Source organism: Carassius gibelio, chromosome B6, assembly GCF_023724105.1.
Source record: "Carassius gibelio isolate Cgi1373 ecotype wild population from Czech Republic chromosome B6, carGib1.2-hapl.c, whole genome shotgun sequence".
In the NCBI taxonomy this organism is placed as follows: Eukaryota; Metazoa; Chordata; class Actinopteri; order Cypriniformes; family Cyprinidae; genus Carassius; species Carassius gibelio.
In genome coordinates, this window is record NC_068401.1 from 23,889,812 (window position 1) to 23,916,089 (window position 26,278).

Below are 26,278 nucleotides of genomic sequence, written 5' to 3' on the forward strand. Positions count from 1 at the left end.
CTTACGGGCCTTGGTTTAAAATAAGTCTTCTTTAATTGCTCTCGCTATTGTGGATACTTCACGTCATGGTAAAGCCGCAGACCCCTGCGGTTCTAGATACTTGGAGGTGTTCTTCGCCGCTGATGTCTTTCTCTATCTTGACAAACAAGTGCGTGATCCCTCTTTCTCCACATCCCCATGTCTGTGTTTGAAAAGTGTCTTATACCCTCAGGTGTAGAGTTTCTGTTCAACAGCTACTAAAGCTTGCTTATTCTGGATCTGAATCTTCTCTGTCCCTCTGCTTGGCTAGTTTTACACTGGCATGCTCGGAATAACTGCTCTGCTAAAATTAACAATTCAGAGAACATGTCTTGGTCACATGGTGATACGGTCATGCTTTACTGATGCAAGAAAAGCAGTGTGGGTGTATGACAGCAAAAAGATCTGGCTTGAAATCATCTGCGAAAACCATTGCAGTACATCCTCCATAGGCTCTTATCTTTAGAGAGGAAGTTCGGATGGGATTCAAATATGCAATCAATAAGGAATTTAAAATGTGCAGCTATTCAAACAGCTAGCATGCGTCTGCCAATAATATTTTAATATTTCATTATTAAATCAACTTATTCATATGGTTTTCACAGTAATATGTGATTTCTGTAATTTTTTTATGCCAATTTTTTTTTACACATTTTAATATGGTATATATTGTTTGGAAGCTTGTTTAAAAAAAAGTAGGTGACTGCAACTCTCTCACAATCTCACAATTCTGGATTTTTCATGCAGTTGTGAGTTTATATTTCAGAATTTTTCTCAGATTCCTGAATTTAGCAATTTGCGATTTTATCACTCTAAATTCTGAGTTTACAATTCTGTTTTTGTTCCGCCACTATATGATAAATAAAAAAGGTAAATTTGACTTTTTTCTCGCAATTGCAAGTTTATATCTTGCAATTCACACTTTTTTTGTCCTTAGAAATGCAAGTTTACATCTCACAATTTTGAATTTACATCTTACAATTCTGAATTGTGAGATAAACTCAGAACTGCTATATAAAAAAAGTGTATCATTATTTAATGTATCATTATTTATAATACCAATACAAAGAAAAAAATTAACTCTTATATTGTTACTGACAGATATGGTAAAATTATATTGTGCATCCTCATAACCTCCCATTAGATATATGTAAATTACCTTATATGTGTACAACACTTAACAGAGCTGGAAGTGGTGATGGATTGGGAGATCCAACTTTGAAAAACATGATTGATGAGAAAAACATGCATGCTTTATGGCATCATTTCTCATCTTGTCATTGGAGCCATCCCTGTTGTCAGTTTGACTTTGTCCGGCTAAACTTATATGACAGAAGAAAATATGACAGATAATGTGATCTCTACTCTAACATTAGTTTCCCGTGAACCAGTCATGAGACCTGAGTCAGGGTAAAGAAATGCATTTATTTATGTTACAGGTTCAGGTTTAATAGCGAATCATATACACCCTTGCAACCTGAGTGTGTCTCTGTGTGTATTTCAGCTGCGGGCAGCACAGGTGTTGCACCCTCAAGAGAGGGACTCGCCGACGGTGAGGCTGATACTGTGCCTCTCAAGCAGAGACTGGCCTTATACCAAGCTGCCACTACCAAGGAGGAGAGAAGCCCATCTGTGGTATTTACCAGCATGAACGCGCACACAAATAAGCATGAACATATGCTGGCCCACACACTCATATCATATTAGGCACAGATTTCCTACTTCTTGTATAAGGCCTTCCTTTTCCTATTTAATATTTACAATAAAGAAAAAAAAAACGTTCAGCCCAAATAAGCATGCTGTACTTAATGGCTGTGTAATACATAATTGATGCATAAAATACACATTAAATGGATTTACACTTTATTGACCCCATGTGGGAATTTGGGTTGCATTACATTAAGTGAGATGGCAGTCACTGACGAAAGTGGAGTGTTATTTATTACACAGTGTCCTAGACAATTTGTATCGTAACCAGCTGCAACCATGAAAATATTTAGTTGGTTGTTTGGTTTTTACAGAGAATTTTCGTTTATATACTATTACACTTTTTGTTAATTTTATATTTTATTTTTAAAGATGTAGAAATATATTGTGGTTTTGTACTTATAGGGCAAATGTTTTTTGTTTTTTTACATACATTATGTGTAGAAATATGTCTATTTCTGGTGTGCTGTGGTGTGGAGTGCTGCTCATTTTGAAATCCCATTGGTTCAGAATCCTCTGTATATTAAATATCAAAATGTTCTGATCTGCATTCTGCATTATTTTTGCTGTCTGTGTGGAGGGAATCATTTCTAGTCACTGGAATTCCAGTTAGCTCTATTGGTAAACTAACTGAGATCTGTACAATAATACATAATTTAATACTAAAGGTTTAAAAACAGCGAATACTGATGCAACTTGTCAATGTATAATGTGTGTTTGTCTTTATTTTCAACCTTGTAGCTCCCCCTAGAGGAGAATCATATGTCTCAAATCGATTTTGTGTATATTTTATATGTAAGCTCATAATGTATGTATATTTATGAATGTGTCTTAACCATTTTATTTTGTCTTTCAAGGTCATGGATAGCTCTGAGCCATGCTCTCTGCCAGGCGGACTGGCCAGCGTCAAGAAACAGTTTGAAAGCCAAGAGTTCAGTTCCTCTTCTGCATCCCAAAGCACTATTACACAACACCACTACCAACAGAAACAGGTAAGGAAGTTAAATAGACAAGGGATCCACAACACTAACTCAATTCAACCAATAAAACTAAGGCAAGACTTATAAACATGACTAATTTTCATATCACAAGGCATTGAGCAGCACAACACTGTTTATTATATCATACTAACAGCAGTGAGTTTCATATTGTGTATGTTTGTTTAACAACAGGTGTTCTCTGTCTTTTGACAGCAGGTGGTGAGCTCATCAGAGGTGACGGTACGAAGCAGTGTTAAAGAAAGCAGCACCTCAAATGCTCAGGTATACCCATACAAGATGAAAACCCCATAGTGCAATGCTCATTAAAAAAAAAAAATCTGCTATGATTTACTCATTCTAATGCTGTTCCAAACTCATTACAGTTTACTAGAAAAACCTATATTTTGTTGCCAGACATTCTTTTTTTTTTAAGGTTTTATTTAGGTGCGCTGCTCACTGTTTTCATGTTAGGTTTCCCTGGACCAGGATGTTCATCAGAGTGTGGCCTCAACTTTTGGGGATCATTATGATGAGAAAGGTAGTGTTCAAATGTAGTTTACTACAGTTTAATAACAAATTGTAAGTTAAGTCATAACTTTTTAGTAATTTTCTCTTTCTCGTTTCATTTTTGAAACCGTTAAAGTGATAGTTATTGGAGGAGAGAATTTGCCAAAAATTTCTGCTCAAGCCCTGAAACAGCAGCATGAAAAAAGTATTGAGGAGGCCACTCCACCCAAACATATCAAGGTAAAAATGACGTATACCAATGAAGAAAGTAATTTTTTACTTGCAGTGGTTAAAAACATATGGGTGTTTCATTAAATGTAGGCACTTTTTTGTTCTTGGGGACAGGGGTTAATTTTTATTCAAACAGAATTCCCCCATTTCTTTCATGTGTTTCACGTGTCTTTTACATACAGCATGTTACTGGTTTATCTTTGTCAGAAAACCAGAAGTTATGAAAATTAATATGAGAAATCTAAGTATTAACATATTTCATATCAATCATAATTGTGGAAACTTCAACTAAAATCACAAAAGAAAACATCAAGCAAGACATGAAATTAGCTTTAGCAAAGACATCTTTTACCAAAAAATGCTTAAAATGCAATTTACAGAATTATGTTAAACACAATAAATAATTTGAGGCATATAAAAAAATAGTCATATATAAAAAATAACAAGCTCTTCTTCGATGCATAAGAGTGTAAAAAAATTATTTTAAGCCCACAGGGCCAAAAGTGCCCATATTTAAAGGAATGCATGTATGTTAATTGTAAATAAATCAACATAAATCTACACTGACTATTCTATTCTAGCATATTTCTTTCTATTACTCTTTTCTCTGCTTATGCATAAAAATAAAAGTAGAATAGATTTCATGCACAAGATTATGTATTTTTAAAAGATTATGCTTGTCTTTTCCTTCTATACCAACAAAGATTGATCTTGATTACAACCAGTTTCCTTGGGCCCCAGTTAATGTTTCTTCAAAGACTACTGACACAGGTAGCTATGAGACCATGTCTATCACTAAAACAACGCAAGAGGCCTCTACCTCCTCTGTGGCTTCCTCACAATATGAGGCTGTGCAGCAGTTTTCACAACCAGTATCTGCCACACAACAGTTTCAAGTGATTTCCCAAGTCCCAGAATGTTGTCCTTCCTCTAAACCAGCAGATGCACCTACATCAGCCAAATATGTTGTCAATAAAGAGCAGTACTCTAAGCAGAGGAACCTCTATGAACTTAAGCGCCTCTACAAGCACATTCACCCAGAAGTGCGTAAAAACCTGGAGCGTGACTTCTTCACTGAAGTGGCAGACACAGAGCAAACCTATGTAGACAGTGATGAGGAGGTGAGCAGAGACATTCAGCAAGCACGCTATGTTTTTGAAAATAGTGGAAGTGCCAGTCCTGGCAAGTGCATCAGTCCAGAGAGAGAGTATTTGGAGTGGGATGAGATCCTGAAAGGTGAGGTGCAGTCAATGCGCTGGATGTTTGAGAACAAGCCCTTAGATTCCATTAAAGATGGAACACCAGATGAAGAAGAGGAAAATAACATAGCCCAACAGGAAATCATTGCTGGAAAAGATGTAAAGTTCACTACATGGATGTTTGAAACACAGCCCATCGATGCTCTAGGTACAGAAAAAACAGACTCATCAGAACACATTGGAAAACTAGATCTAGCAAGAGGAGACGTTCAGACTGCAACATGGCTGTTTGAGACACAACCGCTTGACTCACTCAACAGAATTTACCAAGAGGATGAGCAAGAGACACAAGTGATGTATACTAAAGACATTGCACGGGGTGATGTGAAAACTGCTAGGTATTTGTTTGAAACACAGCACCTGGACACACTTGGACACACTGAGACCATCGATGAAAGTCACTTCCTGCAGCTGAAATCAGAGCTTGAAGAAGTCAAGGGTGAAGTAAAGAAAACAACAAAGTTGTTTGAGACACAACCCATGTGTGTTATACGAGGTGATTCTGGTGAGATGCTGGAGATTACCAAGGTGCGACGCGAAGAAACCGAGAAAGGAGATGTCAGGACATCACGATGGCTCTTTGAAACTCAGCCTCTGGACCTGATCAGCAAAGATCCAAGCAAAGTTAAATTAATCTGTGGAGTCTCCATGGAGGAAAATTATCAGGGTGGGGTAAACAGGGGAAGTTGGCTGTTTGAGACAAGGACACTCGATCAAATCAAAGATGAAGAATGGGAAAGCACAAAGATTCAGAAAGAGGAGATTTTAGGAGCAGATGTTAGGAGACACTGCATGATCTTTGAAACACAGCCAATGGATATACTTAAAGATAGTACCAATGCAAGACCAATGGAGCAAGAAGACATCATAGGTGGGGATGTTACTTCTGCTAGGCATTTGTTTGAAACAGTGCCAATGGAGAATCTTAAAGAGTTACTAGAGGTTGGCAAGCTACCAAAGGTGGTAGCTTCAGAAGAAGAGAAAGGCGATGTGAGACACCAGAGGTGGTTGTTTGAAAGTAAACCTCTTGAGCAGATCAGAGAGGAGAAGAAAGAGGTCACAAAGACTATTAATCTAGAGGAGCTTGAAAAAGGTGATGTCACAAATTACAAGGAAATATTTGAGACCATGGACCTGAGCAAATGCACAGATGCACAAAAAATACAAGTGGAGGGTGTCATCTGCGGCTCAGTGAAATCAAATAAAGTATTATTTGAGTCAACACCATTGTATGCTGTACAGGACAGCTCAGGACACTACCATGAAGTTAAAACTGTGCGCAGAGAGGAAGTTGTAAAGGGAGATGTGAGAAGCTACAAGTGGATGTTTGAAACTCGTCCCATTGATCAGTTTGATGAGAGCATCACGAAGTTCCAGATAATCAAAGGAATATCTAAAGAGGAAATCCAATCGGGTGATGTCAAAACAGCCAAATGGCTTTTCGAAACCCAGCCACTTGACGGCATTAAATACTTCAACTTAGAGGAAGAGGACAACAGGAAAAATGAGAGCATTGAGATCCAAAGAGGTGACGTTAAAACATGCAGATGGTTGTTCGAAACCCAGCCAATGGATGTCTTGTATGAAAAAGTAGAGACAAAGACTGAGGACACCACAGACGTCCAGAAAGGAGATGTAAAAACCTGTACTTGGCTTTTTGAGACTCAGACTCTTGACACCATCAAGGATGAGTCTGAGACAATCCTGAAAACTTGCACAGTAAAGCAAGATGATGTAAAAGGTAAGGATGTAGGTCTAGTGCGTTTCCTATTTGAGACAGAAAACCTAGAAAACATCACTGATGACAAGGATCATAGTGGCTTTAAGCGAATCACTGAGATTGACATTAACTCTGGAGATGTCTCACGAATGAAATACATCTTTGAGAATCAGTCATCTGATATCATAACTTCTACATCTGATGAGACCATGCAGAAACTCAAATCCCAACAAGCAGAGGACATTCAGAAAGGAAATGTGGTGAACTGTACCTGGATGTTTGAAAACCAACCAATTGATGCCATCAGGGCAAATTCTGAAGAACTCAAGGAGTCACGCACAGTAATTGATATTCAGGGAGGTAATGTTGATAAAGGTCGTTTCATTTTTGAGACATACTCATTAGATAAGATTCAGGAGGAGGCATCTGACACTGAGATCAGCAAACTCCAACGCATCATACACAAGGAGATTGAGAAAGGGGACGTAAAAAACTACACCATGATGTTTGAGTCTCAACCACTGTATGCTATCAAGGACAAAGAAGGACACTATCATGAGGTTACTACAGTCACGAAAGAAGAAATTTTGCGAGGAGATGTGGTTGGGGCAAGATGGTTATTTGAGACAAAGCCCCTAGACTCAATTAGAGACACAGATGAGGTTTATGTCATCAAAGCTGTTACTGAAGAAGACATCCAAAAGGGAGATGTCAGCACAGCCAGGTGGAAGTTTGAAACTCAACCTCTAGATGAGATTGCAGAGGATATGAAAGTTGCTGTTAAAACAGTAGCTGACATCCAAGGGGGGGATGTGAAAACAAACAAACAGCATTTTGAAATGGATGACCTATCAAAGAAATATGTGAAAACCGTTAGTGTCAGTGAGATTCAGAGAGGTAACGTGAGAAGCTCCACATGGATGTTTGAAACACGTACTATTGACAAGATCCGGGGTGAAGGTTCGGAGTATGACGAGATGGAGAAGGTGACACGTGAAGAAGTTGTAAAAGGTGATGTTAGGCAATCTGTGTGGCTCTTTGAAAAGGAACCACTTGATCGCATCAAGGAAGTTAATGAAACAGATACTATAATTTCTCGTGAAGAAATCCCAAAAGCTGATGTGAAGACAACAACATGGTTGTTTGAAACCACTCCCCTCACAGAGTTCAATGAGAGCAATGTGGAGAGAAAAGAGATTGTTGGTAAGAGCATCAAGGCAACCCTTGAAGAGCTGCATACTCAGAAAATGGTTGAATCGCAAGGTATTCTAATCGAGGCAGATGAGATTGGAGATGTCAGAATGGCTAAATACAAACTTCTAAACCAGGACACTCCAGAGATCCAGAGAGAAGAGGTAATACACGGAGACCTGAACAATATTATGATGAACCTGCTCAACAGACGTGAGACAACAGAGAGGGCAATCACCGTAGACAAGGAGGAAAGAGGAAATATCAGCTCCACTGTCCAACAGCTCTTTAATCAGAATATGAGTGATAATGTTGAGAAAGAGCAAATTATCAGAGGAGACATCCAAGAGGCAATTAATAACTTGCTCAAGCAAGAAGGATCTTCCAAACGTGGTGTTCTGATTCAAGAAGATGAGAAAGGAGATGTGAAAATGACCATATACTCACTCCTCAATAAAGAAAGTGAGAGCAACTTTGAGAAAGAGGATATAGTTTGTGGAAATATTCGTGGAACACTGCATAGGCTGCTGGGTAGTGCTGATGCAAAGGACCTGTCCTCTAAGATAACTGTGGGAGAAGCAGAGAGAGGAAATGTAAGTTTTTATTCTACGTGTATTGAGTCTGGGGCACTGGACTACTTCAGGCAACTTCAGATGGGGACTGATGACGCTGTTGAAGAAAAAGTTAAAGAAATTATTATTGGAGGTGATGTAGAGCAAACAAAACAGATTTTAAGAAAGAGCAAGCAAACAATAGGACGAACTGTTGCTGAAGATGATATTGTACCTGGTGATGTAATTAACACAGTACAGGTGTTTATGATGGAACCCGTATTATCCCTGCATAACATGCAAAAAGTGGAGATTGTAAAGGGAGACTTGAGAGCTGCTCTTGACTCTCTCACACAAGCTGTTAACCAAAGTGTTGTCGTAGAAAAAGAAGAGATAGTCAAAGGAGATATCTGCACAACACTTAGGTCTCTTGAGGAGGCTCAAAACCAACAGAAAGATATAGAAAAGCCACAGATTGTCCCAGGTGACATCAGGGGTGCATTAGAATCTCTTGAAAAATCATCGTCTGCAAAGACTGAGGTAATTATTGAAGATTTGGTCCCAGGGGATATTAGAGGTACCTTAAAATCCCTGGAGGAGGCAAAGCAGGTAGTGAAAGAGGTTGAGAAGGAGGAGATTGTTAAAGGTGACATTCAGACTGCTCTCCTTAATCTTCAAGAGGCTTCAGTTGAAAAGAGGGTGGTCCAGCACCAAGTGAGTGAACAGGGTGATGTGAAAGGTACAATTCAGCTCTTACTGGAGCCAACCTCATCCCCACGTATGCAGAGGAGGCCAAGCACAGAGGGTGACATAAAATATTCCATCAAATCACTTTATGAGCAGGAACAAGTGCAAATTGAGAAAGAAGAGGTGATTAAGGGAGATGTTCAGGGCACCATTAAATCCCTGATGAAGAAGAAAGAGCAATTAGGCCACAAATCAAAAATGAATCCCCACAAGAAAGCTAAAGTTCCCATTACGAATCCAGTTCTCCTTCATCAAGCAGCCTGCGAATGCCCCACTGTACCTAAAACTGAGGAAAAGACAACAAATCCACCTCCAGTGAGAAACTTGCAGCAGAGCAGCTCACAAAAGACATCTGAGATCAAGTCTTCAGAAAATCAGACTTCTTCTGAGGATTATCATTCTATTACTAAACAGATGACAACAGCTGTTCAAGAGCTGTTCAAACAGCATGCACAAGAGTTATCTCAAAGCTCTCAAAAGGTAAATGTCAAGGAGCAACATATCAAACAAAAACAGAACACTCCTAGTCCGGTGCTAATAAAGAAAAATAATTTTGGAGGTCAGATGAGTGAGAAGAAATCTGAAATTGCAGCTGTGTCTTCAGAAAAGAGTGCTTCAGTGGAGGCATCAAAAACTAATATTAGCATGAAGCAAACCGAAGAGACAAAGACAGTCACAAGGGTTCAGACGACTGTGACAACAGAACAAACCAGTGTAACCCAGAAGCAGAACATCAAGAATTTCAAATCAGGAAAAAATGTTCCTAGCCCAAACTTCAATCTCAGTCCCAAAGGAATGATAAAAAAAGTTAAACCACAGCCAGAGATTCACTTTCCACCACCTCCAAGTTCTCCTCCACCTCCCTCTGAATCAGAGCTCTCTTTGCCTCCTCCTCCCTCACCAGTGGCAGAAAGTGATGTCCAGCCATCCCTCTTACCACGTCCTCCTCTAGTCGTGAGACAGGATAGTGACCTTCCTCCTCCACCACCTCCACCCCCCATACTGGAGTCAGACACAGAATTCTTTCCACCACCTCCTCCACCCCAAGACCTCCCTCCTCCCCCATCTCAGCAGGAACTCAGCTCTGTTGCCCAACCAGAAAAGCCAAAAAGTAGAACTTTATTTAAGGTGCCAAAACTTGAGCCTCCCAAGCAACCACAGCCTAAAACATTGAAATGGCAGAAAAAACAACCCGCGCCTACTCAGCCACCTCCACCTCCTTCATCAGTGGCAGAGCAGAGTGAAACAATTGTTTCAAACATAACCACAGGGACTGAAACCACAGAGAACATCACCAAGCAAAAGGGACTGGTTAATACAATTGAAGCTCCAGCTCCACATATTACTAAAGTTTCATCAGCACTTCCTTTGCTACAACCAGCAGCTGAGGAACCACCATGCCCTAAAAAGGTATTTGCACCAGTGAAACTCCCACCTCCCCCTGACCCTTCTGCTCAAAAAACAAGACCTGCAAGTAAATTCAAAACACCACTCATGCTTGCAGAAGAAAGATATCGCAAACAAAGAGAGGAGGCTGAAAAGAACAAGGGAGAATCTACTCCCACCTCACCCCCACCTGTTAAACCATTTAATGTCAGTGAAATGAAGGCTGAAGCAGAGTCAGCCACACAGAGAGCTGAACAGCTTCACATGACTTTTCAGACACAGAAAGAAACACCTAAACAACCAGAGACTGAACAGAAGCCAGCTATGATTCCCAAAGAAACAGAAGAAAAACTTGCCCCTCCAAAAAGTCCACAGTCTCCACCTAAGCAAAAGCCACCTGCTAATTTTCAGATAAGCAAACCTTCATTTCCAAAAATTGGTAAGAAAACAACCACAGTATCCTCTAGCACTGCATTAGATAAAAAACAGGCATCTACCACTGCTGCCTTAGAAATTAAAAGCCATGCAGCCCCTGCAGTTAATTCACTTTCTGTTGCAGTGCAAGCTGAGGGTATGAAAGCTGACTCTATAAAACAAGAGAGCATCCAGTCTACAAAAAACATTCAAAGCCAGATCACTTCCTCTACTCAAGCAGAAGAGATCAAGAGTACAGAGACTTGTTTGGCTCAAGAAGTCAAGAAGGTTCCTTCTCAGACCACAAAGATCCCAAAAGTGACCCCTAGTTTTAAGGTCAAAACATTTAAGGTTCCTAAGGTAGAGACGCCTGACACAGTTCAAACAATCAGCACAGAGCAAACAGTCATAGAAACAGGAAAAAATGATGTCTCCATGAGTGAAGTGTCCATGAGTCAGGAGAGCCTCCAAAAATCCACCAGTGCTGAAGTGAAAATTGAGAAAAAGGAAGAAATGAGACAAACCAAGCAAGACACCAAAATGGAAGTCCAGTTGAAGAAAAAACAAACATCAGTTAAGCAGCCACCGCCTGTGGCACCAAGACCATCGGTTGAGATACATCAAATACAACCAGTAATATCAACAGAGGTACGTCAAGGACAAGGGCAGACATCTGTCATTCAGTCACATCAAGCAGTAAGAGAGGAACACGTCCAGATTCATGAAGAGAGGATGGTCACTCAGAGCACAGTTCAACAACAGAGCACTCAACAAAAAAGTACATTCCAGATCAAGAAGCCGGCAAAGCCTCCACTGCGGCCTCCAAGCAGAGAGGAGGACATAAAACAGTCAGTGCAGAAAGAGGAGCAAAACAAAACAGAGATTACAAAAACAGCAGAATCTGAAATGAGTGCATCAATGACAACCGAAAGTTCTTATGCACAAAAATGTGAAGAAATAAAAAAATTGTTGTGCTATATCAAAGAGTTTGAAGGAGCTCCGGCAAAACTGAACCCAAACTCATTACAGACAATGCTGAGTATCATTCCTGATTGGCTAGTTGGTTCTGAAGAGAAGGCTGATTTAAGCCATACTCAGTACAACAAGCAAAAAATGAGAGAGGTCATAATCTATGTGCAGAACCTTGCCATGGCTAAACTACATTTTTTAGAGGGAAATTTGTCCATTTTAGAGACGGCAAAAAGTGAGTCATCACAGGAAAAGAAAATAGTTATTGGAGCCACACAGAAAATATCTAAGATTACTATTGGTTCAGCAAAAATAGAGACTCAGAAGAAAGTAGTAGAGGAGAAGAAGACAGAGGGCCAGAGTGAATCAAAGATTTCGGAGCTCAAAATGCCACCTGAGCTAAGAATGCGGACACCGTCACCTACGTTCATCTGTATTGAGTCCACCAAGAGGACAGACTCTCCATTATTAGTGACTCCTTCACCCCCTCTCTCTTACAGGTCAGGCACCACACCAACACCTCCACCTCGTTGGTCTGAAACACCAACACGTCTGAACCAATCCACACCTTCCCCTACAATGAGTCGCTCTGAGAAACTAGCTAAACTAAGAGATACCACAGCCAAACTCTCACAAGGCACGACTCCACCACCCATGCCTTTGCCAGAGTGCATGATAAAGGTCCAAACAGATCTTGAAGGATCTCGCTCATCAAGCTGTTCAGAGATTACCTTTGAGACTCACATGATGGAATCATCCCTGACAGATATCACAGATATCCATGGAGACTCTATGATGACCGTAAAAGGCAAGCGTGAGTTCTTTGAAGAGGCTCAGAAAGCAGAGGTCTGTCGTACATATGTACGCAAAGACCCTATTGACATCCCAGAGCGTCTTGGACCAGATACAGAAGACAATGAGCAAGAGATCCCAAAATCCATCGACGCCCATGAGAGAATGTTAGAGGACTTGCCCAGGGTTGACCTGTCCAAGCTTGTTAACAAATTTGAGTCTCCCCAGCCTAAAGTTTTTATCCGGAAGGAGCCAATTGTGATAACTGAAAGACTTGGAAGTGACACAGAAGATGCTGAATCTGAGAAGAAGTCATCTTTGTTGGAAGACATTCCAAGCTTTGATATTAAATCCCTCAAGAATGTCTTTGAAATGGGTGAGCAAGCCCACCAGTACCTAAGGGAAGAGAGAAAGAATCTTGAGAAACAAGAGGAAGCACCTGAAGGATTCTCTCAAACCAAATCTGCAACTGAGCACTTCTCCACTGTAGATGAGTTTGGAAACACTGTGACAGGCTCAAAGACTGAAACAACCTCCCACTCTCGGAGTGTGTCAAGCTGTGGTGATCCACCAACCTACGCAGATGTAGTAAGAGGGAATGTCCTGGATGTTCCACCAGAGGCCTCTGCAGAAGAGTTACTAAAGAGCTTCCAGCAGACATGGGCTGAGAGTGAAAATGTCTTCAAAAACCTGGGCTTCACTGTGTCTGAGCAGCACAGATCACAGACTGTTTCACACCAGCACCAGACTGTGGTCACCGGTAAATCTATGTGACAAGCATGGAAAGGTTAACAAGAGTGGAGAGTGATGACTAAAACAGTCATGGTGTGTTTGCATTTGACAAATAATGATACTTTAGGGATTCCTTAGGCATTCCTGTATGTACTTTTATTTTGATCTTTTAGTTTGTGTTCTTAATAGAGTGCTGCTTAACTAGATAGTCAAAGTGAATATGATTATTATTTTGATATTATCGATGGAATACTTGTATATTTGTAGCATTGCCCATTATATGTAAAAAGACTGTGCTGAGGTCCTAATGTGATGTTTGCATTTGTGTTGCACCTCCCTAAATGCATGTAGTGTTTAAATGTTTTCATTCTAACTACTATACTAACAGCTTCTTGTTCATTTTTAATATCTTCCAACTTACCAAGCTCTGCTTATAAAAGTATAATGAAACTGTGTAGTGTCTGTCCATGTGAGTCAGTGTTTGAATGTGTGTTAACAGATTTAAAAGCATTTTCTGATGCTAGTCTCTCTCTCTGACAGAAAATACGGGTGCCAGAGTCCGAACTGTGTCGGGTATGTCGGAAGAGGGTGTATCCCATGGAGTCTCTCATAGCAGACAAGCAAAACTTCCATAAAAGCTGTTTTAGATGTGCCCACTGCAGCAGCCAGCTAAGGTAGAGGCTTCTTTTTACATTAATCCGAGCTGTTTTCAACATTTTAATTTGTTACAGTGTGAAATAAGATGGAAAATGTTGAAAAGTTGATAGGCATCATAATTCCACGCAGGTTTATTTGATTTGGGTGTTATGAGTATGTGAGCTGTTCTTGTTGTAATGACAGAATACGTTATACAGCCAATAGTTTATATCAGATTCAAATCTGATATTTGTGTATGGCTGATATTTCATATTTGTGCTTCTCGCTCTACTTCAGTCTTGGAAATTATGCTTCTCTCCATGGACGAATGTACTGCAAGCCACACTACAAACAACTTTTCAAGTCTAAAGGCAACTATGATGAAGGGTTTGGAGAAAAACCCCACAAAGAACTTTGGAGTACAAAGAATCAGAACAACTCATCAGAGACAAATAACATGAAAAACAACTCTCCTGTCAATTTTAATGTCAAAGTAACTCACAGTCCACAAGAAAATGACCCCAACGCCACAGAGAGGATGACTCAAGAAAAGACGGATGATGACATTAAGAAGCCAGCAAATAAGATGGCAGTTGTGTGGCCACCCCTCAGCGATTCCCCAAAAAAGTCATTTAATTTGGAGGGAGAAATAAAGGTGGTCAAACCTGTCTGGCCCCCTCCAATTGAATCAGAACTCTCAGGTAAAGAAAATAATGAACCAGAAGTAAATAAGAGGCAAACTGCAATTACTAGTGGAATCTCTGCAGAAAACGTCCCTAAAGAAAATGGTGGAGGGCTTATGTCACCAATAAATATGCCAGACAAATCATCTACAGATGCTAAAATAACTCAAGAGACAGAGGAGCCAACACCAAAACCTGAAACTGCTGAGGGGGGAGAGGATGCCAGTGAAACAGGCAAAGCCACTAAGCCCTCCAACGAAATCCAGCAGACCAAAGAACAGACAAATAATGAGACAACTCAAGCAACTGAGACAAAAGAAGGAAGTGAGATGAATGGTCAAAAAGTTGAGGAGGAGTTGGAGAATGGAGTCGTAGAAGGATCTAAGAATGAAGAGGAAAGTGACAAAGCAAACACAGATGAAAATGGTACTAAAGAAAGTGAAAAGAAAGTGCAAAGTGAAGTAAATGAGGGAGAAGAAGTAAAAGTGACAGCAATAGATGGTGAAATTCCAAATGTCCAAACAGCCAATGGCAATGCAAACAGCAACAATAATAACAACAACAATGTAATATTAGACAACAAGGCCAGTTTGGCAGAAATTGATGAAATGAAAGTAGAACCCAGGCTCCTGGACTTCTCCTCAGAGCCACTTCCTGCTCAGGAACCATTTAAAGAAGAGATCAACAGTGAGATGAAGGCTTCTGACATATTCCACCAGCTCCAAGATGACAGCTCTGTCTCATCATGTGCCAAATACTCACATGACATAAAAGAGGCAGAAGAAGAACAGCCCAAAACCAAAACATTGGTTTGCACTGAGACAGATGACAGCCCAAAGTTTAGTGCCTCACGTTTCTTAGATGACGTATTTGCAGGTTTTGATGACAGTTCTAGTTTGTTTCCTGAATTTAAGAATGACATTTGTAGCAAGGAATCAGCTTCATCTCAGCTGGATGACCTTCTGGATTTTGGTATAGAATCAAAAGGGGAGACGGGCCAACACACCGAGGGGGGAATGAGGAAGAATTTGCTCTATAAAAATGACACCAAAGATGCTGGGCTGTTGAGTGAAGCCAGCAGCCTCTGGCAGGATGAAAATGACTTCTTGTCTGTAGAGGATCAAATTAAACAGAACCGATATTATGATGATGATGATGATGACTGATAAAAAAGTAATAATTAACATTGTTTAATCTGCCATACTCTCATTTATACACAATCAAAGCTTCAGTCAAAATCATTTAAAACAGTATCAAAGCTCTGTTCATGGAAAGATGAATGTTAGCATGCTCATATTTAATTTTATACTCAGCTCACAGCAGACAGCACATTTAAACACAATCTGAACCTTTTAAAAAGCTTTATTTAAAGCACCTGGTGTGCAAGATAAATTGGGGAAATATGATAATAGTGTTTTTTTTTTTTTTGGCTGTAAACATTTAATTCAGAATTCATGTATCTTTGCCTGTGTCTGTTTTCCATGCCTGCAAGTTTGCAGATACACTATTACTTTCTTTCTAGAACATTCATAAGGGGTTATCTCTGCTTTTGTTTGACAGAATTCTCGACAGACTGTCTGTCTTAAGGTGGTTAGAACTAATTGTTTCTATTATACTGCTACTGCATGGACAATGAATAAAAATATATTTCTGGAATCATCAGTTTTATCTTTTGTGTTTCATCAGCATCATGTTCTGTATTTTTCGTATGAAAAAAACAGCCAAAAACAGAAGTTAATTTAAATATGAGTTGAAAACAACTCATTAGTCAATGGAATTAAATGCTATTAAGATAAAACTTTATAATTAACCTTCATAAGTTTTGCAAGCTTTATGTAGCATAAAGTATTGAGTAAATGTAATTAGTTATTTTAATAAGTTGTTATTTTAATTGCCACTTTACTCTCTCCTTTTTACTACATTTTTGAATAAGTATGCAGTATGTACTCTTTACACCAATACATTTGTGATGAGTAGTCTAAGGAATTTACTCCTTCCCACTTGTTTTAGAAACTGCAGAGAATTCAATTCAGAATCAAAGCAAATATTACCAATTGAGAATAAATACGTAATATAATAATAATAATAATAATAATAATTAAAATAATCAAAAGTTGTGGGAAGTTGTGTCCTAGTGGTTAGAGAGTCTGAAGTTTTTCAAAGGGGCTTTATGAACACTGCAGCTACTTTATATAGATAAAGACAATTTAATATTTTTTACAAATAAATGCTGTTAAAGGTGTTAAACTTACATAATACATTTGATTTGATATTTTTATGTGCTAGGTATTTTACAGTGAAATTAATTCAGTTTTCAGCCTTGCCTTTTCAAAAGCAGGCGTAATCTTGACCAGTACTTTGTAGAGAGAGGTTGCAGTATGAAGTGGAGAGTGTAGGTTGGTCCAGTGAGCATCAGGGACTGCTGATAGGACACCGCCGCAGCGCACCACCCGCAACCATTCGATTTCGACTGCTTGGTCAATACACCATGCATTCGCATTGTGCTCTGAAGAAAGCTGGAAGGATTTCATCAATGCAGAGAATCTGACGGAAAAGGTAGGTTCGCTATGTATTCTCTCATTGCAGATCACCAACTGTGTCGAGCATCTGCGTTTGTAGTACTATTCTTTAAGGTGACAGGAGCAGCGCTACAAAAAAGAGTCATGTGATGTAATGTGATGTTATGTTCGGGGCTTTGGGGTAAAAGGAGCGATTCATAAAGCATTCTTTGCGTATATTTTGGATCTCTTACCAGGAGACCAGCATTTCATCTGTAAATATTGTATAACGTTAACGCTGTGATATAGGCTAATATAGCCTATAAATGTTATAATATAAAGTTCAACTATGGCAATTTTAACATTTGTTCTTTAAATTTATCACTTCCTCCCTAAAAAAAAGTAAATAATCTGCATCTTCTTCCTTCAAATTCCATCAACATGAACATATGGTTAAACATATGAAAAATTATTTTTTTTCTTGACCCTTTAAATGCATTGTTCACCCAACATTTGAAGGTCTGTCAGCACTTACTCACCTTAGATGTCATTCCAAATTGTAAGAATGTTTCAGCTTATTTGACAATAAAATTAGACCCCATTGGCAATAAATTGTAAGCAGTACTAAATATTGTGGAGACAGATTGTAATTGGTGGCCATTTTTCTGAAAATGCTGTTACATTTCAGAGTTTATTGATTGATGCTAAGTACTTGATTTTGATTTTTTTGCTATGAAAAAAGACTCTCCTATGGATCTGACCTTCGTCAGTCTGTTACTTTTTGAAAAGAGATTGTTTTTCATGAGGCTGTTGGCACCCTCTTAATACCATCAGCTATATTTATTTGCCATGATTTGGATGGTTGACATGCTTTTGATTATGTTCTTTTGTGAATTATTCCTGCTGAGCAATCAATCACACTCTTCTGCATAATCAGGAAACTTTTAAGGATACTTTAAAGTTACTGTAGCTAATTTAGGTATGTGAAAGCATGCTTCACTGTTGACTTGTCTTTTACATTAAATAGTTATGGCCTTTAATAGCACGTGGCCCTCATCCTGAGACCCTGATACTGTACGTCTGTTGCAGCTCATAAGATCTTGTATGATTGCACATCTATAATATAGCACAATCATGTGAGGCATGCATTATTGAGATTCATACTTCAAAATTTGGCCAGGTTGACCGCAACACATCTGCTTATTGAGTTATGTACAGTATAGATAGTTCATCTGTGTTTTTTGTTCTCGTGTAGTAATATTTCATAGTTACTGTGAAGTGAGAGGTATACATTCCAATTCATATTACTTTGCCCTCACTTTTTCGTTCTGAGAAATGAGTTTACCGCAGTGCTGGTAATATAATGTCATTGTATTAGTGTGTGTGTGTGTGTGTGTGTGATTTCTGTGTAAGTAGAACAGCTTCTCTCATAGCCGAGGGAGAACAAACCCACGTGCATACCAAATACCAATTACATTTTCTTGTTTAAACATCTGTTATCCACATAAATATTAAAATAGTGGAGAGTGTCTTCTTTCTGGAGTGCATTTGAAACAGTTCTGTTTTATATCAAAGCAGTTAGAACCCAACAAACTAGCACAAATGTAAAACACATTAATCAGTATTGAGACAGAATGAAACAGTTTCTGACCATGAAAGGTTTGTCTTAGTTTCTGTTTCATCATTTATCACTGCTTTAAAATTGTAAACTGTAAACTTATATGTGTGAATGTGAGATTTTTACAGTTCTATTACAATTAAATATCCTGTGGCACATGTCCAAATCAATTCAAATTCCAACTCATTAACAGAAACGAATAATCCTGGAAAGAACATCTTGTCGGTTTAAAACAGCATTGTATTTTAAAAGGGGTTACAGTTTTAGGGTATAATTTCTATAATTGTGTAATATATACATTTGCTGTTTGTTTTATTTTGAGCGAACAATATGAGTCAAACATGACAGTCATTGCCGATGAAGCCAGAGCCAGGAAGGATCATACATACACACACTGTCTCAAGATTTATCATCAGTGAGAGAAGCAGTGCCAGCCATTTGTTTATTTATCAGTTAATCACAGAAAGCCTTACGTAGCAAATACAATTATACACATGACAAATGTGCAGCCATTGAACCGAGAAATACGGTTTAGACTCTGTTATTATGGCAGATGTTATTTACTTTTATTCATTACAGATTAAGTCAGTCAAAACCAGAGAAGAGAGCTAGACGACATTGACCATCATTGAGTTGTTTAATGTTCATAATTCTAATTTAAATAGCTTTTTTTTATCTTAAAAAAAATTTTTTTTTGCAGTAGAGAAAATAAACATGGAAATAATTAATATGTGCTTTTGCCTCCAACTTTTTTTTTATCACAATAAGATATACAGTATATTTACTGGAAAGCAAAAAAAAATAATGATTTTTTTGCTGTGCATTTACTACAACTAAATTAAGTTATTGTTGCAGTAATGGTCAGTGAAAGCGCCATGATAGTATCACCACACACCATATTTCTCTTTCTGACCGACTGAATGTGTTCTGAATCAAATTATATTACATCTGCCAGAGCCTAAAACATATTCCCCATCCATCAGTATTCAGCTGCATGTCCTGTTATTTGCTAATAACATGAAGTATCTGAATGCCAGTGCAGTTAGTATAGCTAGTATTAGATAGTTATATGAAGGTGCATCTACCAGCCCAGAAAACGTTAAATAAAAAATAAATAAAAAAACAACAACCCAGTAATTATTTTATTTGTATGGGTTTGGGGTGACATTAGGGAGAGTAAATGATACAATAATTTTCATTTTTGTCTGAACTATATCCCTTTAAGGGTAAAGGAGAGATAAATTAACAGTAAATAAGGATATACTGTGGTCTTAGAAGTCATAAAACAAGCCTGAATAGATTTTTTTAGGTTAATGACCCAGAAACAATTGTATGCATATGCAAATTTACTGTTAGAGAGAAACATACACACACACAGATTCATAAAAGTGATGCTCCACATCGTTTTGTCCAAGTACAATGCTGAAGGTTAATCAATGCATGCAGAACTGTTTGACTGGATGCCCCACGGCAACAGCAGAGGATCCCACAGCAACCAAAGACAAATGCTGTATTCCGAAAAGCAAAATGGTGCCATCACTTGGATACATAATTATCAAATGAAAGACTGAGCAACAAGATGGTGGTTACATATGACTGTGTGACTGACAAAAGTGAAAAGAGTGAAAGTTTCTATATGTGTGTGATCATGCAAAAAAAATACACACTGTTATTCCATAAAATAAAATAAAAACATGACTAGCTAAATCAATGTGTGTGACTGCAGAGGTTGTTCTTTAGGTTCTATTTTATGGCATTTGCAGTATTTCTATGTATCTGACCTTTATAAAGGAAAGGAAAGGGAGGCTGATGTTGATCTGACGCAAAGAAGAGGGAATCCAGATAAAGAATAGATAATGTTTGTATAGTGGAGACTCTTGCTTACACATCTTGTTTTTAGGACCAAAAACCCATCATTCTGTATTTATCTCTCTCTGCCCCATCTCTCCCCCAGGGTCCTCTGCTATTTCCACCTACATTTCATGCACCTATTAATAAAACTGTTGTGAAAACAATGATATTGTGAAATATTGCTACAAATTGAAATAAGTTTTCTTTAATATATTTTAAAATGTAATTTATTATTATGGTGGCAAAGCTGAATTTTCTGCAGCCATTACTCCAGTCTTCAGAGGCTACATTTACATGCAACCAAATAATCTGTTTGTAATTGTATTGATGGCTCAAATGGACTAAAAAAAATCTGACTGAGCTCCATCAGAATTAAATTTTAATCAGATTGAAGGGGGTGGTTTATTCCTCTTCTAATACGATTGAAAGTGCATGTAAACACTGGATCGGATTGAACCACGAAACTGAAAGGACTGTGCATGTGCATTTATCCATGAATGGATAAATATTAATTCTGCTGTTAAAAACAAATAAACAAATAATGTAGGAGAGTTGTTATTATGTGCAAACAGTGAGAAACTCTATATTTGAAGCTTGTGACATATAAATGTGCACATCACTTTATTTAGCATTCATGTAAACACTACAATCAGATTCATCAGTCTGTATGAATTCAGTCCGATTGAACCAAATATTGTCCATGGAAATGTAGGCAATCTCACATGATTCTTCAAAAATCCTTCTAATATGTTGATTTATTATCAACATTTAAAACAGTTGTGCTGCTTAATATTTTTGGAACGTGATACGTTTATCAAATTTCTTTGGTAGGAAAAAAGTTAGAAAGAAGAGCATTAATTAAAAAGTACAAATCTTTTGTAACAATATGCAATACTGTTCTAAAGCTTGGGGTCAGTATGATTGTTTCTGTTTCCTTGAAAGATGTTAGCACTTTTATTCAGCAAGGATATGTTAAACTGAATTTAAAAAGTGATAGTAAAGACTTATGTTGTTACAAAGTTTTTTTTTTTGTTTTTTTTACTAAAATTTAAATATTACATATGAAAATATAAAAAAATATTTTAAAAAAATTATATAGATAACAGTGGTGTGGCAAATTATAATCTGGTCTTGAAGATGTTGAAGGTGCTGAGGATGATATATTGATATATTGGTTCGTAAGAAACAATAGCAACACACCAGAAAAAAGGGATGAGTCACTTTTCTCTCCCAAGTGAGGTTCTGAGGGAGCTGAGGGGCCCACAAATCGCCTCTGGCTCTGCTGTTGGAATCCTTCCCAGATAATTGCTGCTGATGTTGGTTTGTCGCCGTTTGTGTCTTCAGGTGCAAAAATTCTGCTGAAATGCTATTTTATAATAGAGACGGATAGATCTTTTCACCTGGTCTACCTTCAGTTTACAAACCCCAACCGCAACTACCACCTTCTGTTTAAGTGTATGTTCAGTTTGTGAGGGATTTCGGTATTCTATAATAGTATTCTTAGTTTTTCATTCTTCATTTCTGAATAAATAATAATAATATAAGGCAATGTCTTCAAGATGCTTCAAGAAACCTGCAAAGCTGCAGTGCTGTTAAAAGTTTGGGATGCTGTCAAAAATATTGCCATGAATAGATTTTCTTTTTTAATTAACTTCTATTGACTAAATTAAATCAACATTTGGTGGAACCGTCCTGTGTGTTTAAAGCAGCTTTTTCACTTGCACATCATTTTTTCAGGTAGCTTTGCAGGTAGGTTTCTTGAAGCATCTTGTAAACATTCACAGTCACAGTTCTTTTAGATTGAATCTGTCTCAGTTTGTTCAGTTTCTTCATGAAATTTCAGGCAGACTGGATGATAATGAGATCAGATCTCTGATTTAAAACCATTTTTAGATGGTGAAAATACTAGTGTTCTAATAATTTTGGCCATCACTGTGTATATATTATCTGTCTAATAATTAAAATGCAGTATGGTAACTGAAGAACCCGACATGCTGTGAGGGCTGAATATAGAATGATGATCATGTGATCAGTATATGTGTGTGTTACAATGCATACAACATTCAGATACATTTACATCTATATATTTCGCTTTTTCTATTTCAGACTCAGCCTAAAAGTGGGATCTGGAAAGAAAACCAACACCTTCATCTCGGCTTTCTGTGACCTACAAACAAAAAAGACATCCTTCAACACTTGAACCGAGAAACGTCTCTGTCCACTCCACCCTGTATGCTTTATTAATGATGTCAGAACAGACGCAATGCAGTGATGACCCACATCGATAGAAGGTCAATCACTGGAAAGCGGATGCAAATCTCAGCACAATTGGAAGAGTATAGAACCTTCTAGAAACAGAACAGTGGTTCTCAACTATTTTGATTCAAAAGCTTCTCGTTGTCCAACACAGTTTTCAGTGCCTTAGGTAGGAAATTTCTGCTATAATTATGACAAATATTGCTAGTTATTAATTGATTTATAAACATAAATTGGGAAACAAGCAGAAGTAGTAAATAAGGGGGGGAAATAAATATGATTTCTTGATGTTATGTATTTTAAGCATTTTATTAAAGTTTTAATTTATGAATAACATTATTATTATCAGTTGAATAAATGATCATATATTCAACTGAATAATTTTAAGTCATCCTGTGGCCCCCTTTGAAGTTTTCTGTGAGCCCTTGTGGCTCTCGGTCCCTGGTTGAGAACCATTGATCTAGAATATGAGTAAAGAGAACACTTTCTTAGTCCTTTTTCTATAACTGCATATAAAATAATATTGATAACCTTTAAAAACGAGATTATTGGTAGAAATTGCTCCTCAGTGAAAATAGTAAGAAATGTCTGTGTTTCTAGAAAGAATGCTTCTGAACAAAACTAAACCAGCACTGACATCAAAGGATGGATGGTTTGTGTTCATTTGAGCGATGCTTTCCAAATAACTACACGTGATTGGCCCCGGGGGCTGAACGCTTGTGATTGACAGGTGATCCAGCCACTGACGAGATGCCATCAAAGGTGTCATGCCTGTATTTGCTGACTGTGGTCCTCTGGGCAAGTGCGCTGTGGTATTTCAGTGGCTCTCGGCCCTCAACCACCTACATGGGTCAGGTGACCTTCAACACCCGCAAACCGCTCCCGAAGCTCTCGAAGAACGACACGTTCAGTAATATCCGAACGCGTGCTCTGAACCCACATAATTTCAAGTTCCTCATCAACGAGCCCAACAAATGTGAAAGCACAACGCCCTTTCTTGTTCTCCTCATAAGCACCAACCACAAGGAGTTTGACGCCCGCCAGGCGATCCGGGAGACGTGGGGAGATGAAAACACGTTTGGCGACGTTCGCATTTTGACGCTGTTCCTTCTTGGGTACAGCACTGAACCTGTCCTCAACCAGATGGTGGAACAAGAGAGCCAGATCTTCCATGACATCCTAGTCGAGGACTTTGTAGATTCATACCACAATTTGACCCTGAAGACTCTCATGGGCATGAGATGGGTGTCCTCATTCTGCCCCAATGCGCAGTACATCATGAAAACAGACAGTGATATATTTGTCAACATGGAAAATTTAGTGTTTAACCTTCTAAGACCCAACACCAAACCAAGGCGACGCTTTTTCACAGGACATGTGATAAACGGAGGACCCATTCGTGACGTCCACAGCAAGTGGTTCATGCCCAGAGAGCTCTACCCTGATAGCAGGTACCCACCCTTTTGCTCTGGCACTGGATACGTCTTCTCCGGGGACATTGCAGAGCTGGTTTATAAGACCTCCCTCCATACAAGACTCCTACATCTGGAGGATGTGTATGTGGGACTGTGCCTGCGGAAACTAGGCATTCAGCCTTTCCAGAACAGTGGATTTAATCACTGGAAGATGACCTACAGTCTCTGCCGCTACCGAAAAGTGTTAACTGTACATCAGATCTCACCAGAGGAGATACTGAGAATATGGAACGATATGTCCAACAAGAAACATCTCAAATGTTAGCATTTTTGCTGATATGTGATTAAAAAAAGGTTATTTATTGGTATTAACAAAACTGTTTGTGACCTTCCTGGTCTGATACAGCAATACAATCTGTTGCTTGCAACACAGACCACACTCATGAAACTGATGGAACTGGATTCAAAAGGTATTTGCAATGGTTGTAAACTGAGTGTTTTTGGCCTTGCATACATACCATTATTCATGTACCAGGCCGCTTTGAATGCTTTATATAAATAATACCAACTTTCAAATTAATACAGTATTGTGAGAAGTAGCAGTGCAGTATTTACTATCCCAAATGGCTGCCATGAATGAATGAATGAATGATGCATTTATATAGCGCTTTATTGTGTATTGCTGTACACTCAAAGCGATTTACAATCATGTGGGGGGATCTCTCCTCAACTAACACCAGTGTGCAGCACACACCTGGATGATGCGACGGCAGCCACAGTACAACACCGGCAGTGCGCTCACCACACACCAGCTACTGGTGGAAGAGAGGGGAAATCAAGTGGATGGGGATTATTAGGAGGTCGTGATTGACAAGGGCCAGTGGTGGCAGTTTGGCCAGGACGATGTTACACCACTACTCTTTACAGGAAGTGCCAGAGATTCCGTCATTATACTGGGGCATTAGGACCCACACAGACCACAGTGTGAGCACTCTCTGCTGGCCTCACTAACACCTCTTCCAACAGCAACCTAGTTTTCACAGGAAGTCTCCCATCCAGGTACTGTACTAACCAGGCTCAACCCTGTCTTAGGCTGCAAGGTCATATGACTGTGGCATAAACTACATTTATTCTGTATATCACTTCAAATGGAAAATAACTATAACCCAAGAGAATGCATATTTATGTGTAGTTCATGCCTTTGCAAAGCAGTAGAGCTCAGTTTTATTACTGGGGTTAGGAATATTATTTAGCTTTTTTTTTAGGTTACAATTAAATAAAGTATGCAAAAATAGATGGCATACACACTTTAATTTTGCATGCAGTGCTCACTTTTTTTTAAAGGGGTTGCATCTTTTTTTATTGTATATACAATAATATAATATAAATACACTGCCCGTCCCAAAATGAAAGTCACCACCTGGATGTAACTAAGCAGATAGGTAAGATCCTCCCATTGAATATTTACTGCATGTATATGTTATATGCCCAAATAATGAGGTCAGCTGACTCCCTGAAAATACTGAATTATTCCAACAATAATTTGTTTCTTCCCTGATGGCACAGGCATATTCCAAGATGACAATACCAGGATTCATTGGCTCAAATTGGGAAAAAGTGGATCAGGGAGCATGCAACATCAATTTCACACATGGATTGGCCACCATAGAGTACAGAGTCAGACCTTAACTCCATTAATGTGCTGGAGAAAACTTTGCACAGCGGTCTGATTCTCCCATCATCAATACAAGATCCTGGAAAAAAATGAATGCAACTCTGGATGGGAATAAATGTTGTGATATTACAGAAGCTTATCGAAATTATGCCATGGTGAATGCGTGCCGTAATCAAAGCTAAAGGCGGTCCAATGATATATTAGAGTGTGTGACTTTTTTTTGGAAGAGCAGTATATATAATAATTATATATATATATATATATATATATATATATATATATATATATATATATATATATATATATATATATATATATATATATATATATATATATATATATAATTAATTCTGTAAATATTTACTTCATTAACTTTTTCCCGTAGAGGTTTTGAACCAAAATTTTATTAGTGACTATTTTCCAATCCGTCATTTATCATTAG

General features: G+C 38.4%; 2 protein-coding genes across 3 annotated transcripts in view; both read left to right on the top strand.

The window, feature by feature from the left end:
• Positions 1–14,286, top strand: part of LOC127959742 (xin actin-binding repeat-containing protein 2) — a 29,698-nt gene extending 15,412 nt beyond the window's left edge. For both annotated transcript variants that reach the window (XM_052559100.1, XM_052559101.1), the window contains 8 exons: positions 1,523–1,653; positions 2,583–2,717; positions 2,919–2,987; positions 3,177–3,243; positions 3,349–3,452; positions 4,148–13,232; positions 13,745–13,878; positions 14,138–14,286. In XM_052559100.1, coding sequence (XP_052415060.1) covers positions 1,523–1,653; positions 2,583–2,717; positions 2,919–2,987; positions 3,177–3,243; positions 3,349–3,452; positions 4,148–13,232; positions 13,745–13,839 — 9,686 coding nt within the window. In that variant the 3' untranslated portion in view covers positions 13,840–13,878; positions 14,138–14,286. The remainder of the gene's footprint in view (positions 1–1,522; positions 1,654–2,582; positions 2,718–2,918; positions 2,988–3,176; positions 3,244–3,348; positions 3,453–4,147; positions 13,233–13,744; positions 13,879–14,137) is intronic.
• A 2,639-nt stretch (positions 14,287–16,925) lies between these two features.
• On the top strand, positions 16,926–26,061 carry LOC127959218 (beta-1,3-galactosyltransferase 1-like). The gene is made up of 2 exons (XM_052558250.1): positions 16,926–17,079; positions 22,597–26,061. Exon 2 carries the CDS (start codon positions 23,497–23,499, stop codon positions 24,484–24,486), a length of 990 nt encoding a protein of 329 aa, XP_052414210.1. The 5' UTR covers positions 16,926–17,079; positions 22,597–23,496; the 3' UTR covers positions 24,487–26,061.
• The last annotated feature ends 217 nt before the right edge of the window (positions 26,062–26,278 follow it).